The following is an 18,680-nucleotide window of genomic DNA, read 5'->3' as shown; positions in this document are numbered from 1 at the left end:
TGTAAACGCCTAATGGAGTAATAAATGTGGTATATTCTTTGGATTCTTCAGATAACTTGACCTGGTGATAGGCCGATTTGAGATAAATTAGGGAAAAATATTTTGACCCATTGGTAGCTGCCAACATTTTCTTGTATTTTCGGTAAGGGAAAACAATCAACCAAAATATTCCTATTCAAAGACCTCAAATCGGCACACAGGCGTACATCGCCATTTTTTTTTAATCAAAACAATGGCGGAAACCCATTCGGCTGAATCAGCTTGTTCGATTACCTCCTCATCTACTAACTTGTCTAGAACATTCTGAAGTTCAAATTTGACGGACAGTGTAATTGCTCTTACCTTATGCTTTATAGGGATAGCGTCTTTCTTTAATTTAATGGTGTGCTCAAAACCCTTAACGCATCCAATCCGGTCTTCAAAAAGAGACTCCTGTTTACACAGCACGGACTCAACATTATTTACAGTAGAGAATGGATCAGAAGGAGATATGGTGGAAACAAAAGAATCATCTAACACAATAGGATCGTCAGCGCCTGGCTTGAGAATAATTCCCAGACGCGCTAAATCCTTCCACCCTACGATATTTTTGCCACGCTCTGCAACATAAACTTTTGTGACAATAGATCTTCCTTTTATGTTTAAAATATCTTGGAAATAACCTAACATATTTATATCAAATTCCCCGAATGCCTTGGGGTTGACATCCGAAGCAAGTAACCCTACCTGAGGCCAATTTTCTTCATATTTCTTGTCAGAAACTATGATAATAGGTGAACCGGAATCTGCCATAATATTTAGCTCCACTTTTCCTATATGTGCTATACCCAAGGGACCTTTAATCGAGTTGCTCTGGTCACCTAAAGTTAGAACAATATTAGAACACATATCCTCATCGAAATCTTGTACCGTATTAACTTTAACTTTTGGATATTTGTATGATCTGAAATTATTACAAACACATGCAAAATGCCCTACCTTGAAGCATTTAGTGCACTTCTTTCCTTGAGCAGGACATCCTGTATAATCCGCCTTATGATTCTTTGAACCACACCTAAAACAGACAATAGTATTAGATTCTGAACTACTTCCTGCTTTGGCTCTTTTGTCATTAACATTTACAGTTTTCTTTTTATCGTGAATAAAATACACATTGGATTTTGAATTACTCTCGGAAGATAATTCTTTTGAACTTTCAAGATATCGTTCAATGCCCTTAGCAATGTCTATGGTTTCCTGTAAAGAAGGGTTTCCTGCAAGCTAAAAGTCTCTCCTGAATCTATTTCTCGAAAGAATGAAAAACAAATTGGTCTCGAATATATACATCAACCATTTCGTTAAATTCGCATTTGGTTGCTAAAACACGTAAACATGCGATGTATTCTTCGATTGTTTCATTCTCCAATTGTTTGCGCATTGCAAAACGATGTCTGCCAATCATTATGTTTGGCTCCTCATCGAATTGTTTTTCTAGCCTCTTAATCGCTTCTTGGTATTCGTCTAGGGGTATGAATTGACCAGGTGGAATTTCGTATTCGGGTAAACTGTCCAAAATTTCTTGGCCGGCTGCACCGAACAACCCGAGAATTATAGCGTTCTTTCTCTCTGGTTCGTAATTCTTACCGTCGATGGCAACCAAATAGTTCTCAAAAGCACACAACCAATTCTTCCATTTCATAACTGGTTTGCCTGGATCAGTTAGGAATGCTACAGGTGCGCTAATATTTGAATTACTAGACATGTTTGTTAAAGGGTCGTTTTTTGTTTTGACTTTAGACGCAATGGTTGCAAAGTATCTTTAAAATATGAAAATCTTTGAATTATTGATAAGAATATCACTTTGTTATAGTTGTCCAATATTAAGGAGAAACTATCTTGCACAAATTAGAATGATGAAATCAGCGAAAAAATTATACTTAGGTTAACATGAATAAAAACATAAAATGAAAATATGGTTATCTAACGTATTATAACAAAACGCTAAAAATGATGTAGGTTATCAAGTAGTGTTCGTAGTTTTAGCTATAATGAACGATTTTATAACATTCATTTACCTCGTATTCAGCATCGAGTCCCGACACTCTACTCACGGTAAACGCTGCTTTAAAGAATATTGTTGAACTTGTGAAACAAATTGGAGTCACGCTACATTTCACGTATTTGCGTGCGTAAGCAACGTCATTTGCGTAGCCTCCTTTGCCTGCGCGGCTTATACTGACGTGGAAACTGTCAGCTTTGAAGAATGACAGTTGGAAGTGCAGTTACAATAACGGCTTTTCACCACAACGATCTTTCTTGCCCTAAGAATGTACAAAATGGATAAAAAGGAAAAGTATTCCAGATGGTTAATAAAATGTCACTAGTAAGGCAACGAAACAAAAGTAGTAACTTGCCTTGAATTAACTTCTGTGCGCCTTTTTCTCTTCTGTCGGAAACACCACAAACGGCTGAATGAAAGCAACACGCTATGAACAAGCAGAATGAATGAAAGAGAAATGGCCGCTTGTAGCTGTGTGAGAGACCGTGACTCTGCTTCTGAATCTTTCCGTCCGCCTGCTGAAGGGTGAGGAGAGGCGCACTTTGTTTAAAGGTGATTGAAAGGCTGCTGTAACAGGGGCTGGGACTGCGAGACCCAGGGTTCCGCGCAGGATCATCGTAGCGCACCTGGAGTCTCTTCCCGCCCCTGCTCCGCCCTGATTGTCTCACCTGCCCTCAAAACAGCTCACGGCCCCCGCTTCACGGGTGCCGCTTGTAGCTGTGTGAGAGACCGTGACTCTGCTTCTGAATCTTTCCGTCCGCCTGCTGAAGGGTGAGGAGAGGCGCACTTTGTTTAAAGGTGATTGAAAGGCTGCTGTAACAGGGGCTGGGACTGCGAGACCCAGGGTTCCGCGCAGGATCATCGTAGCGCACCTGGAGTCTCTTCCCACCCCTGCTCCGCCCTGATTGTCTCACCTGCCCTCAAAACAGCTCACGGCCCCCGCTTCACGGGTGCCGCTTGTAGCTGTGTGAGAGACCGTGACTCTGCTTCTGAATCTTTCCGTCCGCCTGCTGAAGGGTGAGGAGAGGCGCACTTTGTTTAAAGGTGATTGAAAGGCTGCTGTAACAGGGGCTGGGACTGCGAGACCCAGGGTTCCGCGCAGGATCATCGTAGCGCACCTGGAGTCTCTTCCCGCCCCCTGCCCCTCCTACAAAAACGTACCACTGACGCATAGCGGGACGCGTGTGCGGGACGCCGGACGAAGCCCGGACAAAGGGCGGGCCGTCTGAGGCCGTCCGAGGTTGGCCAAGGTTGGGTTGGACCCGGAACTTTGTTTGTCTTGATACATACTTACTTGCAGTATTTTGTTAATTCCAGAAATCATTATTTTGCGCATCCATTTGTACCTGTTGTGCTTAGTGAAACATGCCTGCGAAAAAGCAAACTACTTCTAACAACACTATTGACAATTATCTTGTACATGTTGTAGAAAGAATCAATAGTGACAGGAGATCTTCCTTGGGAATAGATTCACCTAACCAATCTCCACTCATTGATATAGAGTTAGATGATCCTTTTGCGCATCATATAAATAGTAGTTCAAATGTTGAAATACTTGATTCTCTTCCTGATACTATCATCATTCAGCCTAGTGGTATTGTCGCTGGTATTGAAGATACTAGTGTTAACGAAGCTTTGCTAGAGATATCCACCTGTAATGAGTCCCCAACCTCCCTTGCAGCACCCGTCCTAGTCCCGAGGACTAACGGGGAAAACCAAAAGGCTATGTCAAAACGGGAGGGTTTAAGGTCAGCAAAGAATAAAGTTGTAAACCTTCCGAGGAAATTATCAGAGGAAGAGGAGGCCGATCTGACTAGTGAGGCCTATGTTACACTTTCAAATGCCCAATTTAATAAACTATTGATCATGATGGAAACAAAAATTAAAGGTGCAGTTAATCCTCTGGTCAGTAAAATAGATAAGTTAACCTCTGAGGTTAATCGGCTAGAGGGCCTACTAGAAAAAACCCTGGGAGAAGTAGGCAAACTCCCGGAAATAGTTCTATCTAGGATCGAGTCTACTCTGAGCAAACCAGCCACTGTAGTAACTAGTGGATCTATCCCTACCCCTGCATTGAATCCCCCAATGGCAGCCCACATTAACTTCCCTGGTGGTGTTCCAGATGCTACGATTCCAGCTCCCGTTGCTGCTGATCCAAACCCTGAGAAAGGGACTTTTGAGCTTGTAGTTGAAGCTTCCCCATTGGTTCTTGTCCTTGCTAACGTCCCTCCCTTGGCCCAAGGTGAACACGAAACAACATCTTCTTTAATGAATAAATCTTTATCATGGCTGACCAACAACATGGTAATCTCCCCATGGGGAAAGCAGCAACTCTCGGAAGAGCTTGTAAACGCGAGAAGGGTTCAGTGGATTGGGGACAGGGTCAAAAAGTTTAAGGGGGAGTGTGCTGTCCTTCACTTTTCTGACCCTGGGGTTTTGCCTAATATCTTGCCCAACATCTTACCACCACAGCGGAGATCAACCTCAATTGTTCCTCTGACTCTGGATTTTTTCTACCCTAGGAAGGGAAGTGGTCCGAACTCAAGTATTTTAAGAACAAAATGGAACATTGTAACCAAGAGGGGGAGGAAGGATACTGTCTCTGCAGAGTGGGGCTTGGGGTTAGAAAATCGTTTCTCTGCATTTTCAAACTTGGACGCCTGTGATTGACAACCACCTAGCTGTAACTCTATGCTACCAATTGATTGCGATGCAAGCACCATTGGGGAGGCCAGCTACTTAACTAAAGATCGAACCAAGGGGTCTCCCTTTGTAGCTCCAGCTGGTCCAACCAATGAAAATGTTAACTGTAATAATATTGTTGAAAATATGACGCATGAGATTGTTACAAGCCCGAGTTCTGTAATGGTAACTAACACGGGGAATCTTTTGTCTTGGAATGTTGCTGGCCTATGTTCCAAGTTGGATTGTGCTGATTGGTTTGGATTTATTAATAAGTACGATCTTTGTATCTTCCAAGAGACTTGGGCCTGTGACCCTGTTTTTGCCTTGGGGTACATACATTTTCATGTCCCTGCTATTAAGGGCCCTAAAGGGCGTCCGTTGGGGGGACTTACCATATGGGTCAGGCAGTCCTTAAAAACTGTAGTAAAATGTGTGGAGCTTGACCAAAATGATATCCAGCTCATCAGACTCACTAGTGACCTACCCATCTCTATAGACATTTATAATATCTATGCTAGAGGCGGAAATAAAGGTAAATCTGAGGTTCTCTTGAGCCTGTTTAATCTCCTTGAGATGCATTCTGCAGGGAAAAATATACTTATTGCAGGCGATCTAAATCGCACTTTTGAACCTCTTATCACTGGTGATACCCCATTCGGGGAAGAGGAAGATAAGCTATGGGATATCCCCACATTAGATACTCCTCCGATAACTCGCTGGACGGCTGACATACTAGGCTTAAATGCAATGTGCCTGGAGTACGGGCTCCGAGCCTTGAATGGTCGAACCAAGTCAGATCGTGTCCCTGCCATGACTTTTAACAACGGGCGACACAAAAGCCGCATTGATTATGTCATCTGTAGCATATCTATATGGTCATTTGTTAGCGACATGGTGGTAACAGCAAGACCAGAAAGCGACCATGACCCTCTATGTGTCTCTCACAATTGGTGGTTGTCTAAAGATATTGTATCGACCCCTTGTGACCAACTTTTGCCTCCGACAATTGTTCCAACTAATGATATGCGCAGGTTAAGGTGGTCAGGTGTCAGGACAGACCAGCGGGTCCTTGAAAAAAAAGGAGCAGCAACAGACAAGGCCATAGCGGCCTTGGAGTGCGTAGCTGGGACTTCACAGGGCTATGAAGACATAACTAAAGCACATGTGACTCTCTTTAACGAAGTTAAAAGTTATTTTTTAAAACCTGTAAATAACAATAGGGTGTGTGCATATAGAGCTGCAAAGTGGTATAATCATGATTGTAGGGCGGCAAGATCTAACCTAGGAGTTGCTATCAAGAGCAATAACCTGGGTGAGATTCGATCTGCTAGGAAGCATTATAAAAATTGTATTGCTAGGGCAAAAAGAGAATGGGACGAAGCCCACTGGCAGAAGTTGAAAGGCGCAAGTGATCGCAAACACTCTAGACTATTTTGGCATATTGTCAAATGGGGTCACGAAAGGTCTGCAGAAGCTAGTAATAACAATGTTCCTCATGATGCATGGGTCAAATTTTTTAGTGAACAGTACTCTACTAGGGATAAGTTCGTTAAGAGTACTTGCCCTACTTATCTGTATGCAGACGTCGACATCTTTGCCCAGAGTGAAGTACTGTTTGCTCTGAAATCCGTTCACAGCGGCCGAGCTCCAGGCATTGATGGGGTCCCTGCGGATGTTTTCTTAAATGATACCGACAGGTGGAGTAAATACATCTGTTTACTACTAAATCATATTGCCAAGGGTGCTGAAATCCCGGTATCATGGCTGGGCGCTGTCATTATTCCTGTATATAAAAAGGGAGATCGTGCCCAACCTTGTAATTACCGCCCTATCAGCCTAATTGACACTGTTCAAAAGGTTGTGGGGCGAGTGATTATTAACAATTTGCTTGACTGGGCAGAGGACCAGAACGTTCTTTGCTTGACTGGGCAGAGGACCAGAACGTTCTATCTCCTTTCCAGGCTGGGTTTCGCAGAGCAACCAGCACTGTGGACCAGGTCTTCCGTTTTCAACTGATTCAGTGGAGGACTGTGGTACTGGGTGGAGGTAGTCTTTATGCAGCATTCGTTGACCTGCGGGCTGCATTCGACCTGGTACCAAGGGCAAAATTGTGGGACGTGCTGGCAGCTCTGGGGGTCCCAGGGACACTGCTGACCTTGATTATGAGACTCCATGAAGGTACTTACGCTAAAATCCAATGGGGTGGCTATGGAAATGACACTGTTGAATTTCCTGTTGAGCGAGGGGTTAGACAGGGATGCTCAATGGCACCAACATTGTTTACCCTTTTTATCAATGGCATTGTTTCCCGCATGCAATCTCAGGCTGTGGATGCTCCCTCTCTCGCAGGTGTAAAAGTTCCTATTTTAATGTTCGCCGATGACACCTTAATTTTATCTAAATCCCCTAGCGGTCTGCAAAAAGCACTGGTAATTTTTGATAAGTTTTGTGGTGATCACGGCTTGGAGGTGAACGCTTCTAAAACAAAACTCATGGTTTTTAATCCTCATAGAAATTTTAAATCCAAAATATCCATGAGTGGGCGCTACCTTGAAGTAGTAAATTCTTTTACTTACCTGGGGATACACATTTCTAATGATAATAGATGGAACCAACATCTAAACATTGCAGTATTGAGACACAAGCAATTGGCTGGTACCATCGTTAAGGAACACAGTAAATCATTGACCAAACCGATTAAACCACCCTTGATCATATATGAGGCTAAGGCAATTGGGTCAGCATTGTACGGGGCTGAGTTGTGGGGGCAAGAGAACCTGCAGGAGTTACAAACATCGGAGAATAACTTCCTAAGGAAACTTACAGGCACCCCACAGAGCAGTCCGCTTTTGCCTCTGAGATATGAGCTTGGCAGGAAAGAAATCTCGGCAATGGGTAAACTACGTCCGATATTATATTGGCGTAGAATTTGGACCACCCCTGAGCTTTCACATTACGCAGAAGGGTTTGCTGATGTTATTAAAGCGGACCGATTTAACAAAATTAGATGGTTTAAATCACTAAAATTTGCATTATGTGAACTAGGATTAAATGTATTGTGGTCTGACCCAGCCGGGTCATCCTTCCCCTCTAAGTTAACCTTAAAAAACTTATTTTGGGAACGGGTTGAAAACAGGAGTTTGCTCAACACTAACAACGGGTCCATGACTACTGCTTTCCTTGAGGCTAAGCTGTTTCCTATGTATGAATTGTACTGGGATTATATATCGAAACCCATGGATAGGAAACTGTTTTTCCAACTGAGGGCTGGTTCTCTCCCTCTCTGCAACTTAACAACAAAGTGGAGAGACGGAGGTCCAGCTACTTGCCCAGCATGTGGGGAAGGAAAGGAAACGCTTGGACACTTTTTGTTCTCCTGTCACGTATATTCCGTTCCGAGACGTGTTTGGTTGGCACCTATGTGTAGAAACCTGGGTACTAAAAGTAGTATGGTAGCGTTGCGTATTGTAAAATCCACCTCCTTAACCTGGATTATAATAGCGACTGCAAAGTATTTGGGGTGGGCGTGGGTAATTAGGCAGAGATTGCTAGTAGGGTAACTACTCTCTGCTTAGTTGATCAGAGACTGCTAGATTATCTATTCTCTGTTCCGTCCCACGCGATGTGTCTTTTCGGACGGACATTTTTATTGACTTTTAATAGTGAATTTGGATTTGTTTTTTAACCTGATTCTTATTATATGAACTTTACATCTGTGATTCTATGAATTTGCGGAAATGTAATTGTATCTTTTAATGTTCATCGTGCTTATGATATATTCGATCTCTGTAATTTAATTGTATTTTATTATGTGTTTGTATGTCTGCTTTTATGAGTAATACTCGAATAAAGCACTTTGAATTGATAGTAGGCTTTTCACCACAACGATCTTTCTTGCCCTAAGAATGTACGAAATGGATAAAAAGGAAAAGTATTCCAGATGGTTAATAAAATGTCACTAGTAAGGCAACGAAACAAAAGTAGTAACTTGCCTTGAATTAACTTCTGTGCGCCTTTTTCTCTTCTGTCGGAAACACCACAAACGGCTGAATGAAAGCAACACGCTATGAACAAGCAGAATGAATGAAAGAGAAATAAAAAAAAACATTAATTAGAAAAATGATCCGCACGTATAGAACGAATCACTCAGTAACTTGCCTGAGAATATCTTTTGATGAACTCTGTGAACTCTACCCTCCGCGACAATCAGTTGTTGCGGGCCTTTCATCTCCGTTCATCATCACGACCTCGTCGCCATCTGAAGTGTCAGGGTGTTGGAAATAAGTCACCTCTACACAGATAAGAATACTATAAAAGCTATTTATTATCATTAATAAGGCCCGCAGTCAGCTGGGAGGAGATTAACTACGGGAATCAGCTGGAAGGAAAAGCCGATGACAGCGTAGCTGATGTCAGTTAAATAGGAGGGGTATACATGACGTGGGAGGATGTAGACCAATAACATGCCAAGGACTGTGTACACCTAACAACGTTGACTAGATGTACAACACCCTGTACTACCGAAATGCTCCGTGATGCCATGCTAATGTAAGATTGTGTTATGCAGATGGTAAATAATATAGGTGGGCGAGCCAACACATTAGCAGGGAGAGCCGGGCTAACGGTCTGACTCGGATCTTAGAGCCCGTGTAGGAGCCGAGCCCTGAAAAACATGCTATGTAATTCATACATAGCACGGGACGCTGCGAACGCTGAATTCTCCTGCTTACTGGTTTTTCTGCTGTCCTGCTGGCCCTGCTGGATTAGGCTGCCACCTGTGGGGGACTCGAGCAGCTCTCGCGGCCGCTGCCGCTTTCACCGCCATCATCGCGCCCAGAGGGGGACCACATAGCCCAGAAGCCCACTGTGGCGCTGTTCCAGCGCGTCACTCTTTAGCGCCAGGACGTGCTTAAAAGCGAAGGAGGCCCCACGGAGCGTGGGATGTGCCTGGGCGAAGCCCAGGGCAAGGGCGGACCCGTCCGCACCAGTCAGCAGCAGGAAGAGGCTGGACTGGGCCACCCCCCCAACATTTTCTTTCCGGACTCGAAGTAAGCTGAGCTATCAATTCTGACTTTGGACTTAAGGGGGTATTGCTAGTGTTTTATTGTGCTCTTGAGAGAGTAATTGTTGAAAGACAAAGCTGTGCTATTTAGTGGCTTATTCTTGGCAAATCATTATAGTACACTTTAGACAAGTTTTAATCCAACATTATCAGTAAAAATTCACGCAAAGGGGGGGACTGGGGCAGGCGTAGTGGGTACCCTAGACGCTTTCCTCTCACGAGCTGAATCCGTGTTAATACACGAGATTCAGCTCACAGAGCGGAGGGTCTCTTTATAACCATTAAACCCATCTACAAAAAGCTCTTATGCTAGTGTCGAACGCTATTGTAGCTACGAGCCCCCAAACCTTAAATAGGATTGCATCTAATCCACAGCAGGACTCCCCCCAGTCTCTACAAATGGTTAATTCACCTTGCCCAACTCCGCTTTCCTCTCCGCCAGCCACTCGCATCAGGCATCTAAGGTCCTCACAAGCCCCTAAAGTCAAAGAACAGTCCAAGAAAAGGAACGCGCGTAGTGCCCCTAAAACCAGCCATCAGATCTCAAAGCAGGCAAAGAACAGGAATGCTGTACATGAGCTGGGAGGGCCCACGGATATACCGACTGACTTCGATAGTATTACGGGGGTTGAGAATAGTACTAACCAATCTGCAGCAGCACTTGGCCATAGCTATTTCCGGGCTCAACCTGACTTTTTAAAACAGCTGAAAGAAACATTATTAGTTTTGATTAATCCTGTTCTAGCGAAACTGTAATTGATCAAAGACTAAGTAAATTAGAACAGTATATATCTAAAGATCAGCCTGTAAATAAGGGGAATAGATATGTATTAGATCCAGTCGTTCGAGAGATAAGAATTCCACTTAGTTCACCGCGTAGCGGGACGGCATGTCCCTTATCAATCTCAAAGGTAACCCCTCTGAACCCTCCAATTCCGTCCGAACCTAAAGGTAGAGATGGGCCACAGGGCCCTTCAGGAAGATTACAGGGTCTGGGAAATGCTTCGCTTGTGGGAGCATCCCTACATCTTCCACCCGAGGCGACCCGTACACCATTATTTTAGCAAATGTCCCGAAACTCCAATATCAAGAAGAGGAGCATTGGTCCTCACTTAAGAACAAGGCACTCCACTTCTTGAATACTAAAACAGGGCTTGGGAACCATCTTTTCAGGAAATTTAAGATGGTGAGAAGGGTTGCATGGGTTGGTCATTCTCAAAAAGGCATGGACGGAGATTGTGTCATGTTAAGTTTTAGGTCCCCGATTATGGTCCGGTGCATTTTGGACCAGGCAGCCTACTCTAGGCCTAGTAGTGAGGTTATCAGTGTTCTCCCGTTGGGATTTTTTAATCGATCTGACGTACAACAAAGGCCAACAAGAGACAGGCCAATATGGAATTGGCCAAGAGTTACTAACAGTGCTATCTCTGTGGCTAATAGATCTGAGGTCCTCAGTACATTGGATGCAAACGATTGACTGTCCCCACAAACCACAAATAGACCACAAAACATCTGGGGTGAGTTCACCCCAAGGCCGTGGTGAGGACAAAATTATTAGGACCAACCAGAGACACGAAGCGACCACGTTACCGTCAACTGGCTCACCCAAGTGTAATAATAATAACTGGGTAGTCTACACAGGATCGAATAGCTCTAATTCAGCTCTAAGGCCTGCTGTTTGCCCAGCATCAGGTTTAATGGTCTTAAATGGAACCCCTGGTGTTAGTGGGCATCAGCAACATAGTAATCCCAGTATTAGATGTGTAGAATCATCCTTGGTTCCATGGAACATCGCAGGGCTAAAAAGTAAACTAATATCCCACGACTGGTTAACATTTATAGATACAAGTAATGGTATACTATTCCAGGAAACATGGCTAGTTGAACCGGATTATAGACAAGGCTATCTAAATTTTTTTAAACCAGCTACTCAGAGTTCCAGGGGAAGACTACCTGGGTGAGACAGGGAGACAGTTATCAAGTCAAACAGTTGGACTCCGATAGCATTGACATTTTAATAATTAAAATTCAAAGTCTAAGGATCTTTTCATCTTCAATATCTATGCAAGGGGTAAGCCTGGGGTTAAAGCCTCTGATACCATTGCCTTGCTAGACTTGTATATTGACCCTTTTTAATGGAAAGGGGAACATTATAGTAGCAGGAGATTTTAATTGCTGCTTTGAACCGCTAGATAGCAATGATATGGATCTCACTCTGGAGGAAGACCTCTCTTGGGACATTCCGCAACTGTCCATGCCTCCAATTAAGAAGTGGTCAGATGATGCATTACAGCTTAAAGTTTTATGCCTGGAACAGGGGTTAAGGGCTGCGAATGGAAGAACAGAATCAGATAAGCATGGAGCTCCCACTTTTAATAATGCAATACGTAGTAGTCGCGTAGACTACAGCCTTTTTAACAAAGACAATTGGTTCTCTATTAAGGATACGGTTGTTCTGAAAAGAGTGGAAAGCGACCATAACCCGCTTGTATTGTCCTCCCAGTTGTTTGGAAGTCACTCCTCAGAAGTCTGCACAGAGGCAATTGACATTTTCCCTACTAACGATACTAGGAGAGTAAAATGGTCAAACTGCCTTTTTTAATGGGGATCATTTAGTGGCAATGAGTGAGTTGGCCGTAGAGGCCACAGCAGATCTTCAGAAATGTGTCACTCAGCAGGATATGGAGTCTAAAGTTATTCCCATTCATATTCATTTTTTTAATAAGCACATGGCTTTTTTTATAACAAAGGTACAAAAACTGAAGAGGGCCTAAAACTAGGGTGGAAACATGGTATGGCAAATCTTGTAGGGATGCTTACAAAACCCTGGCCATGGCTATAAGAACTAAAGATAGGGACAGGATTAAAAATGCCAGGGTGGCGTATAAGAGCGCAACACAATGCAAAACGGGCTTGGGAAGAACAGTACTGGTCGGAGTTGTATCATGCCAGTAGAGACAGTAACATGGGTGCATTCTGGGATTTGGTCAAATGGGGGGAAGGGGTATCCTAGGGACCAACCCCATAATTACGTCTCCCCAGAATTGTGGGTTTCGCACTTTTTAACTCAGTTTGCCTGTCCGGATTTTGATATTGAGCTGTGCCCTGACATCCCGAACATCCCCCAAGACATTACACCCTTATATTTCAGCAAAATGGAGGTAGAAAGTACACTTAATTCTGTCCCGAAGGGTAGAGCGCCCAGGCTGGACTGTGTACCAGCTGACTTGTTTATACATGATAGGGGAGTGTGGCGCCTTATATTCAGTTCCTTGCCAACGCTATCGCAAAAGGCTCCGCGATACCAGACACATGGAAGGGTGCCGAGATTATCCCGATTTACAAGAAAGGGGATCACTCGGACCCAGTCAATTATAGGCCTATACGATTGATTGATTGCATCCATAAGGTGATAGCTAGGCTCGTATTGACTAGGATCCAAGGTTGGATTGAGGAGGTCATTCTGTCTCCCCTTCAGGCTGGGTTCCACACACACATGAGCACCATAGATCAGGTTTTTACATTTGTTTTAATTTATTAGCGGGTGGTAATCCTTAGAGGAGGCACTCTTTTCGCGGGATTTGTCGACCTTAAGTCGGCATTTGATGTAGTGCCGCGTGCCAAGATGTGGAGTGTCTTTGCTGAACAAGTTATGCCACTGGATGTACTGGCCTTTTAAAATAAACTCCACGACGCAAATTTTGCCCAAGTCCGCTGGGGACAGCAAGGAAAAGTTACGGATAGGTTTTCTATTTCCAGAGGGGTAGGACAAGGGTGTGTACTAGCACCAACACTCTTCTCGCTGTATATTAATAGGGTGATTCAGTATTTTAAGAACCACCCTACTGACTCTTTTAAACTGGATGGCAAACTAATCCCTCTGCTAATGTTTGCAGATGACACTTTTTTAATATCTAAAACGCAGCAAGGCCTCCAGAAGGCTACTGTGCGTTTTGAAGTGTTCTGCAAGGACTTTGGTCTTACCATTAACGTGAGTAAGACTACGTTTATGGTCATGCACAAGCAAAAGCTCATAAGAGGGAGGGTGGCTATGAATGGTGTAATGCTAGAACAGACCCAAATCTTTTCCTGTCTTGGCATATCCTTGGGTTCCAAATTAGATTGGAAACCTCACATTAACCAGCTGGCCATCAAACATGCACAACTAGCTGGTGCCCTAACAAAGGAACTTCGCCTCTCGGCCACAAAACCCATTGCCCCAGCGCTCAAAATCTATAGAACCAAAATCAGTGCGTCAGTCCTCTACGGGGCAGAATTATGGGGATTTAGCAATTTAGCACCATTAACGAGCTCCCAAAACAAGTTTGTGAGGGGATTAGTTGGCCTTCCACCATCCACGCCACTATTGCCACTTCTTTACGATCTGGGATGCCAGCGACTAGAGGACGTGGCACGTTTTAGACCTGTGGCCTACTGGAGGTGACTGTGGGTTACACCCGAGCTCTCCCAGTCAGCTCAGGTTTTCCTCGAAGTCCGAGATGCTGATCCCGCCCACAGATTTCTATGAATAAGCGAGGTTAGGGCTTTTAGGGAGTTATATTGGTCGATGGTCTCCTTGCGAAGTTTTAGGAAGTTGTACCAGTCCATCACTCGCAAGAAACTTCCTGGAGCTAAAACAAGAAACTGCTTATGAAGGGTACTGGGATTTTATCACACTTCCCGGAGACAGGAAACGGTACCACCAATTTAGGGTGGGAACGCTTCCTGTCAACTCTTTCACCGGCAAATGGCATGCCAAATCCAATACAAGTTGTCCAGTTTGTCCATCCCAGCCGAAAGCATAGCACACATCTTGTTTATCTGCCCAAAGTATGAATATCCTAGGCATACGTGGCTGAAGCCTATTTGTCTGCTGAAGGGCATTACTACTGGTGTAGAGGCAATAAGGATTCTCCAAACAGATTGTTCAGAACCTACTGTAATTGCTGTGGCTAAATTTTTACATTGGATGTGGGTAATACGGGCGCGAAAGTTATGCCTGATCTAAAACTGTATTAATACCCGTATATATATTCTGTGTTCAATCAATTTCGCTGCACTTATTGTATTTTGGCCCTGGACTTTTTATTACATTTTTCTAGTCTCTCCTATCTTGTTTTAGATAATTTATTGTATATTGTATGGATTATTTAAACAACCTAATCTTCTGTAGTGTTGTTCTGCCACTCGTATGCGAATGGATTGTTTGTCTTTTTTTTAACTTGTATGGTCTTTTATGATATGTAGATCGAAATAAAGACTTCTTTGAATTGAATTTGAATTGAATTCATACAAACCACTTAAAATAGGATAAAGTCTCTTCAAAATTCTAAAAAGACTATTTCTTTAACATGTGGAAGCTTTGACATTCATAGGGCACATTATAGAACTGCTCTGAGAAGTACTTCTTAAAAATGATAATTTTGTACAATTGCTATTTTGAACTCATTTGAAAGTGCTTTCATACATGATGATGAAGAAAAAGAATTTGTATGAAATAAAATGTTTGCCTAAGATTACACAATGTAAGTGGGTAGGCCGCAATTTATTCAGGGTTTCTACTTTAACTGTGTACAAATCAGCCTGTAAATGGGTATCTATTTGTTTCCTTATGCTAAGGTTTAGTTTTTACCTCAATGCAGTTTTTTAATACAAACGCAGACTCGATGGACAAGCACTTTATTTACAGGAGCACAAGTTAAATTACGCAAGGTCACACGCATTATTGATAGGGCAGGAATATTAAGTGATTTGCCCAGAATCACAGGATGTTGAACTGACGCAGAGACTCGAACCTGGTTCTCCAGTTACTCAGTTGTCTGCTGTGACCATAACGCCTCTTCCTAGTTAGAGGGAGGCAAGCGGAAGCTACATGAAAGCTCGGCTCCTTATGGGCTCGAGGTTACAGCAGGATTTCGAGTTGAGCCAGATCCAGTCTTCAAGCACGAGCGTGGCTCGAGCTTTGTGGCTCACCGCCCTCTACTAATTTAGCTTTGCGCTTAAGCAGGAATTGTGTCCAGAATGAACAGAATGTGTCCTTTACGAATGCTGATGTAAGCAAGTGGAAAACTGATTTTGCACCTTTTTTTTAATTTAAATTTATTTTGATCAGTAAATCTGTAGTTTTAGAGCCCAAAACCTAAATTCTATCCAGACCATTGGTATTCGCAGACATACAGCTGGTACTTTGACAAGAAGTCATCAAGGCACAACTCCTACAAAAATATTTGAGGGCCTAATTAGCATAAGCAAAGCTCAGTGGCGTCATAGGAAGTGATTAGTGCATGAACAATAGTCCCTAATGGGGGTAATTCAAGCAAACTATAATCAAAGCCAAATTGTAATTTAACGTACGAATAAAATGTAAACATGTAATAAACAACGGAGTGGGTGATAGTGACAAATGTGCTTCGTGCTCTTTGAAGTGTTATACATGTCTGATAAATTAGATCAAGGTGAGTGTCCTCTATTTCACGTCAGTAGTACCCAGACATTATGTGTAGCTTGTATGAAAATAAACTTGATGGAAGTCGTACAACCTGGCAAGGTCCTTCCCAACGCACCCCACCAAAGCCCTTTCAGGTTAGCCTCTCTGCACCATACTTAAAGGCAGTAACCTCCCTGTTGCTGGTCCAACCTGGACTGGTTGATCCCTAGCTGATGTCTGTGTGTTACCTATGGGTCACATTTTCAGATCCGAACACGATTATTCAGACCTTCTAAGGCACATAAAATGAGTGTTATTAAAATAGGCTATAAAACACATTACTTCCATTGTTGTCCGTAAGCACCCAGTTACAAGTTAGTTCATCCTTTGGTTTTCAACAGTTTGGGTTCTGTAAGGAAGGCTACTGATTTTCTGTTTTCAAATTCTCATACAGGATATGCCAGTGATTGGGAAAAGTGGGAAGAGTTTCAACTACAGCCACGACATAGTAGTGCTGCTCATCATAGATGGAGTTCTGTTTCATCTTCAGAGTGTTACGGCATATGCACTTATGGGAAAGATTTCACCGGTGACATTCAGGTATGGTCCATTTTTTGTTTCACTTTTGTCTCGGTTCCATCTGATATACATTGTACAGCCAGCCTCCACAGTTGCACTGAATGAACAAAAGATATATGTAGTATCTACCCATTGCAGTTTCACAAGCTAGACACTCTCTTCTGCTTTAAGTGTTGTGTTCGGAATATTACACATTGTTTTTCACATTCTTGTTTTGGCTTCAGACAGGACTCTAATAACTTATGATTACAACCCCAAGAAGTGCGCAATGCATAGACTCCACTTTAGATGTCTTTTTCCACCATCAGTTCTCAAAGTTCCTGTTTTAGTTGCATGAAACTGTTAATTTATAGTCTGCAACAGAACAAGCTGCGAACCAATGGTTACATGTAACTAGTATTTTCCTTCTATAGCTTAACCATGAATTATTTAATTGGCACAGAAGGGAGTCTGCAAGTACTACCTTGCATTGGCAGACAAACATGATGGTTTCCGTTGTGTTAGGCAAGCGCTGCTGCAGATGGTTGTTACAATTATCCACAAGGTTTTGCGACTGATTGGTCTGAGAATGGAGTGTATTCATGTTTTTGAACTTAGGTAAGTTACAAATAGTCTGAAGTCCACCCAATTTAGTCTTGGAGTGAAGTTTCTCCTGTTTTTTATTTTGTCTCACAATTTACAAAGTTCCCTTTCACACTTCATGAACTGTGTGGAAGGGATGTTTTGCAACTTCTTAGACGCCTACTGGCAAGGACAAACATTTCTTAGCATGCTTTATGGAAAAATGAAAGAACGTTCATAATATAGATTTTTCAATCAGACTGCACTTTCACTTTTTTTGCAGTGTTTATTTTTTACAAATGTTTTAAAACTTGAGTTTTTTGGTCCTTTGAGCTTAGAAATGCTTTGTGCAGTATGCTAAACTTGTCTGTGCCATGCGAAATGGGAAACACTTGTTATCCTGAATGGCTGCTGTGAGTGGTCCGAGATTCCTCTGTGAAATACTTTAATATGACAACACCTTTTCCTTACTCCTTTTCTCCTCTGCACCACCTTTTTCTATTCTCCCAAAGTGTTTTAACATTGTTTTTATTGACATTTTGAAAAAGCAACAACAACAAGGCAAGAACCTCAGGAAAAGGTATGGAGGGGAGGTAGTCAGGGTTTAGACGAGACACAACAGACTATACATTTTCTTGATTGAAAGAGGAGCAAGCAAAACACCACATCAGAGCGAGTCAGATCATTTGGGGGAGCGGCCTGTTGTCGAGTTCCGAAGCGCTGTGCTAGCTGTAGGGGCGCACCCCAGTGTCTTTCCCTGTAGCTCTTCATACAATCTGGTGACCAATTAACCAGGGAGGGGTTGTTAACTGGGGTTCTAACACGTGCAGTGTTGGAGGCAGCGCAGGGAATGTATCATGCAGCGTGCAACATGTACCTGGTGATAGAGGAGGGCATCTAGCGTGGTAGGACGAGGGCACTCAACCGCTTCTAGGTGGGACAGGTATTGACCGTCGGGGTAAAGGTCCCGAAATGTAGAGTCCTCGCCCTATAGCACCCTTGTCTTGCAACAGTGGGAGCATGAGTGGGATAGAGGTAGCGTATATTCAGGACAGTTGGGCGCGGTGCCGCATGCCATCCCACAACCAGCAAGCACACGCCACTGTGTCATTCTCTGCACTTCGTGGCCTGTAAGGTTGGTAGAGCGCAGTGGCAACGGGCTGCCTGATTCACCTCCACCACTTTGAGGCTGGAACTATGTGGGATATAGCCAGAAATTGATGTATTGGGCTTGTGTGCTGTATAGGGTCATGCCGGGTGCTTTCAGGCCTCCTTTCTGGAGCGGCGCGGTGAGCTTCTCCCATGTGATCCGCGGCTGTTTGCTTGCC

General features: G+C 43.3%; 1 protein-coding gene across 2 annotated transcripts in view; it reads left to right on the top strand.

The window, feature by feature from the left end:
- SLC35E2B (solute carrier family 35 member E2B) overlaps positions 1 to 18,680 on the top strand; it is a 286,509-nt gene that overhangs the window by 224,589 nt on the left and 43,240 nt on the right. For both annotated transcript variants that reach the window (XM_078642445.1, XM_078642444.1), the window contains exon 8: positions 16,667 to 16,812. In XM_078642445.1, coding sequence (XP_078498571.1) covers positions 16,667 to 16,812 — 146 coding nt within the window. The remainder of the gene's footprint in view (positions 1 to 16,666; positions 16,813 to 18,680) is intronic.

The sequence above is a fragment of the Lissotriton helveticus genome, chromosome 5_1 (genome assembly GCF_964261635.1).
Source record: "Lissotriton helveticus chromosome 5_1, aLisHel1.1, whole genome shotgun sequence".
NCBI classification, from domain to species: Eukaryota; Metazoa; Chordata; class Amphibia; order Caudata; family Salamandridae; genus Lissotriton; species Lissotriton helveticus.
This window is presented reverse-complemented; position numbering and strand designations above follow the sequence as displayed.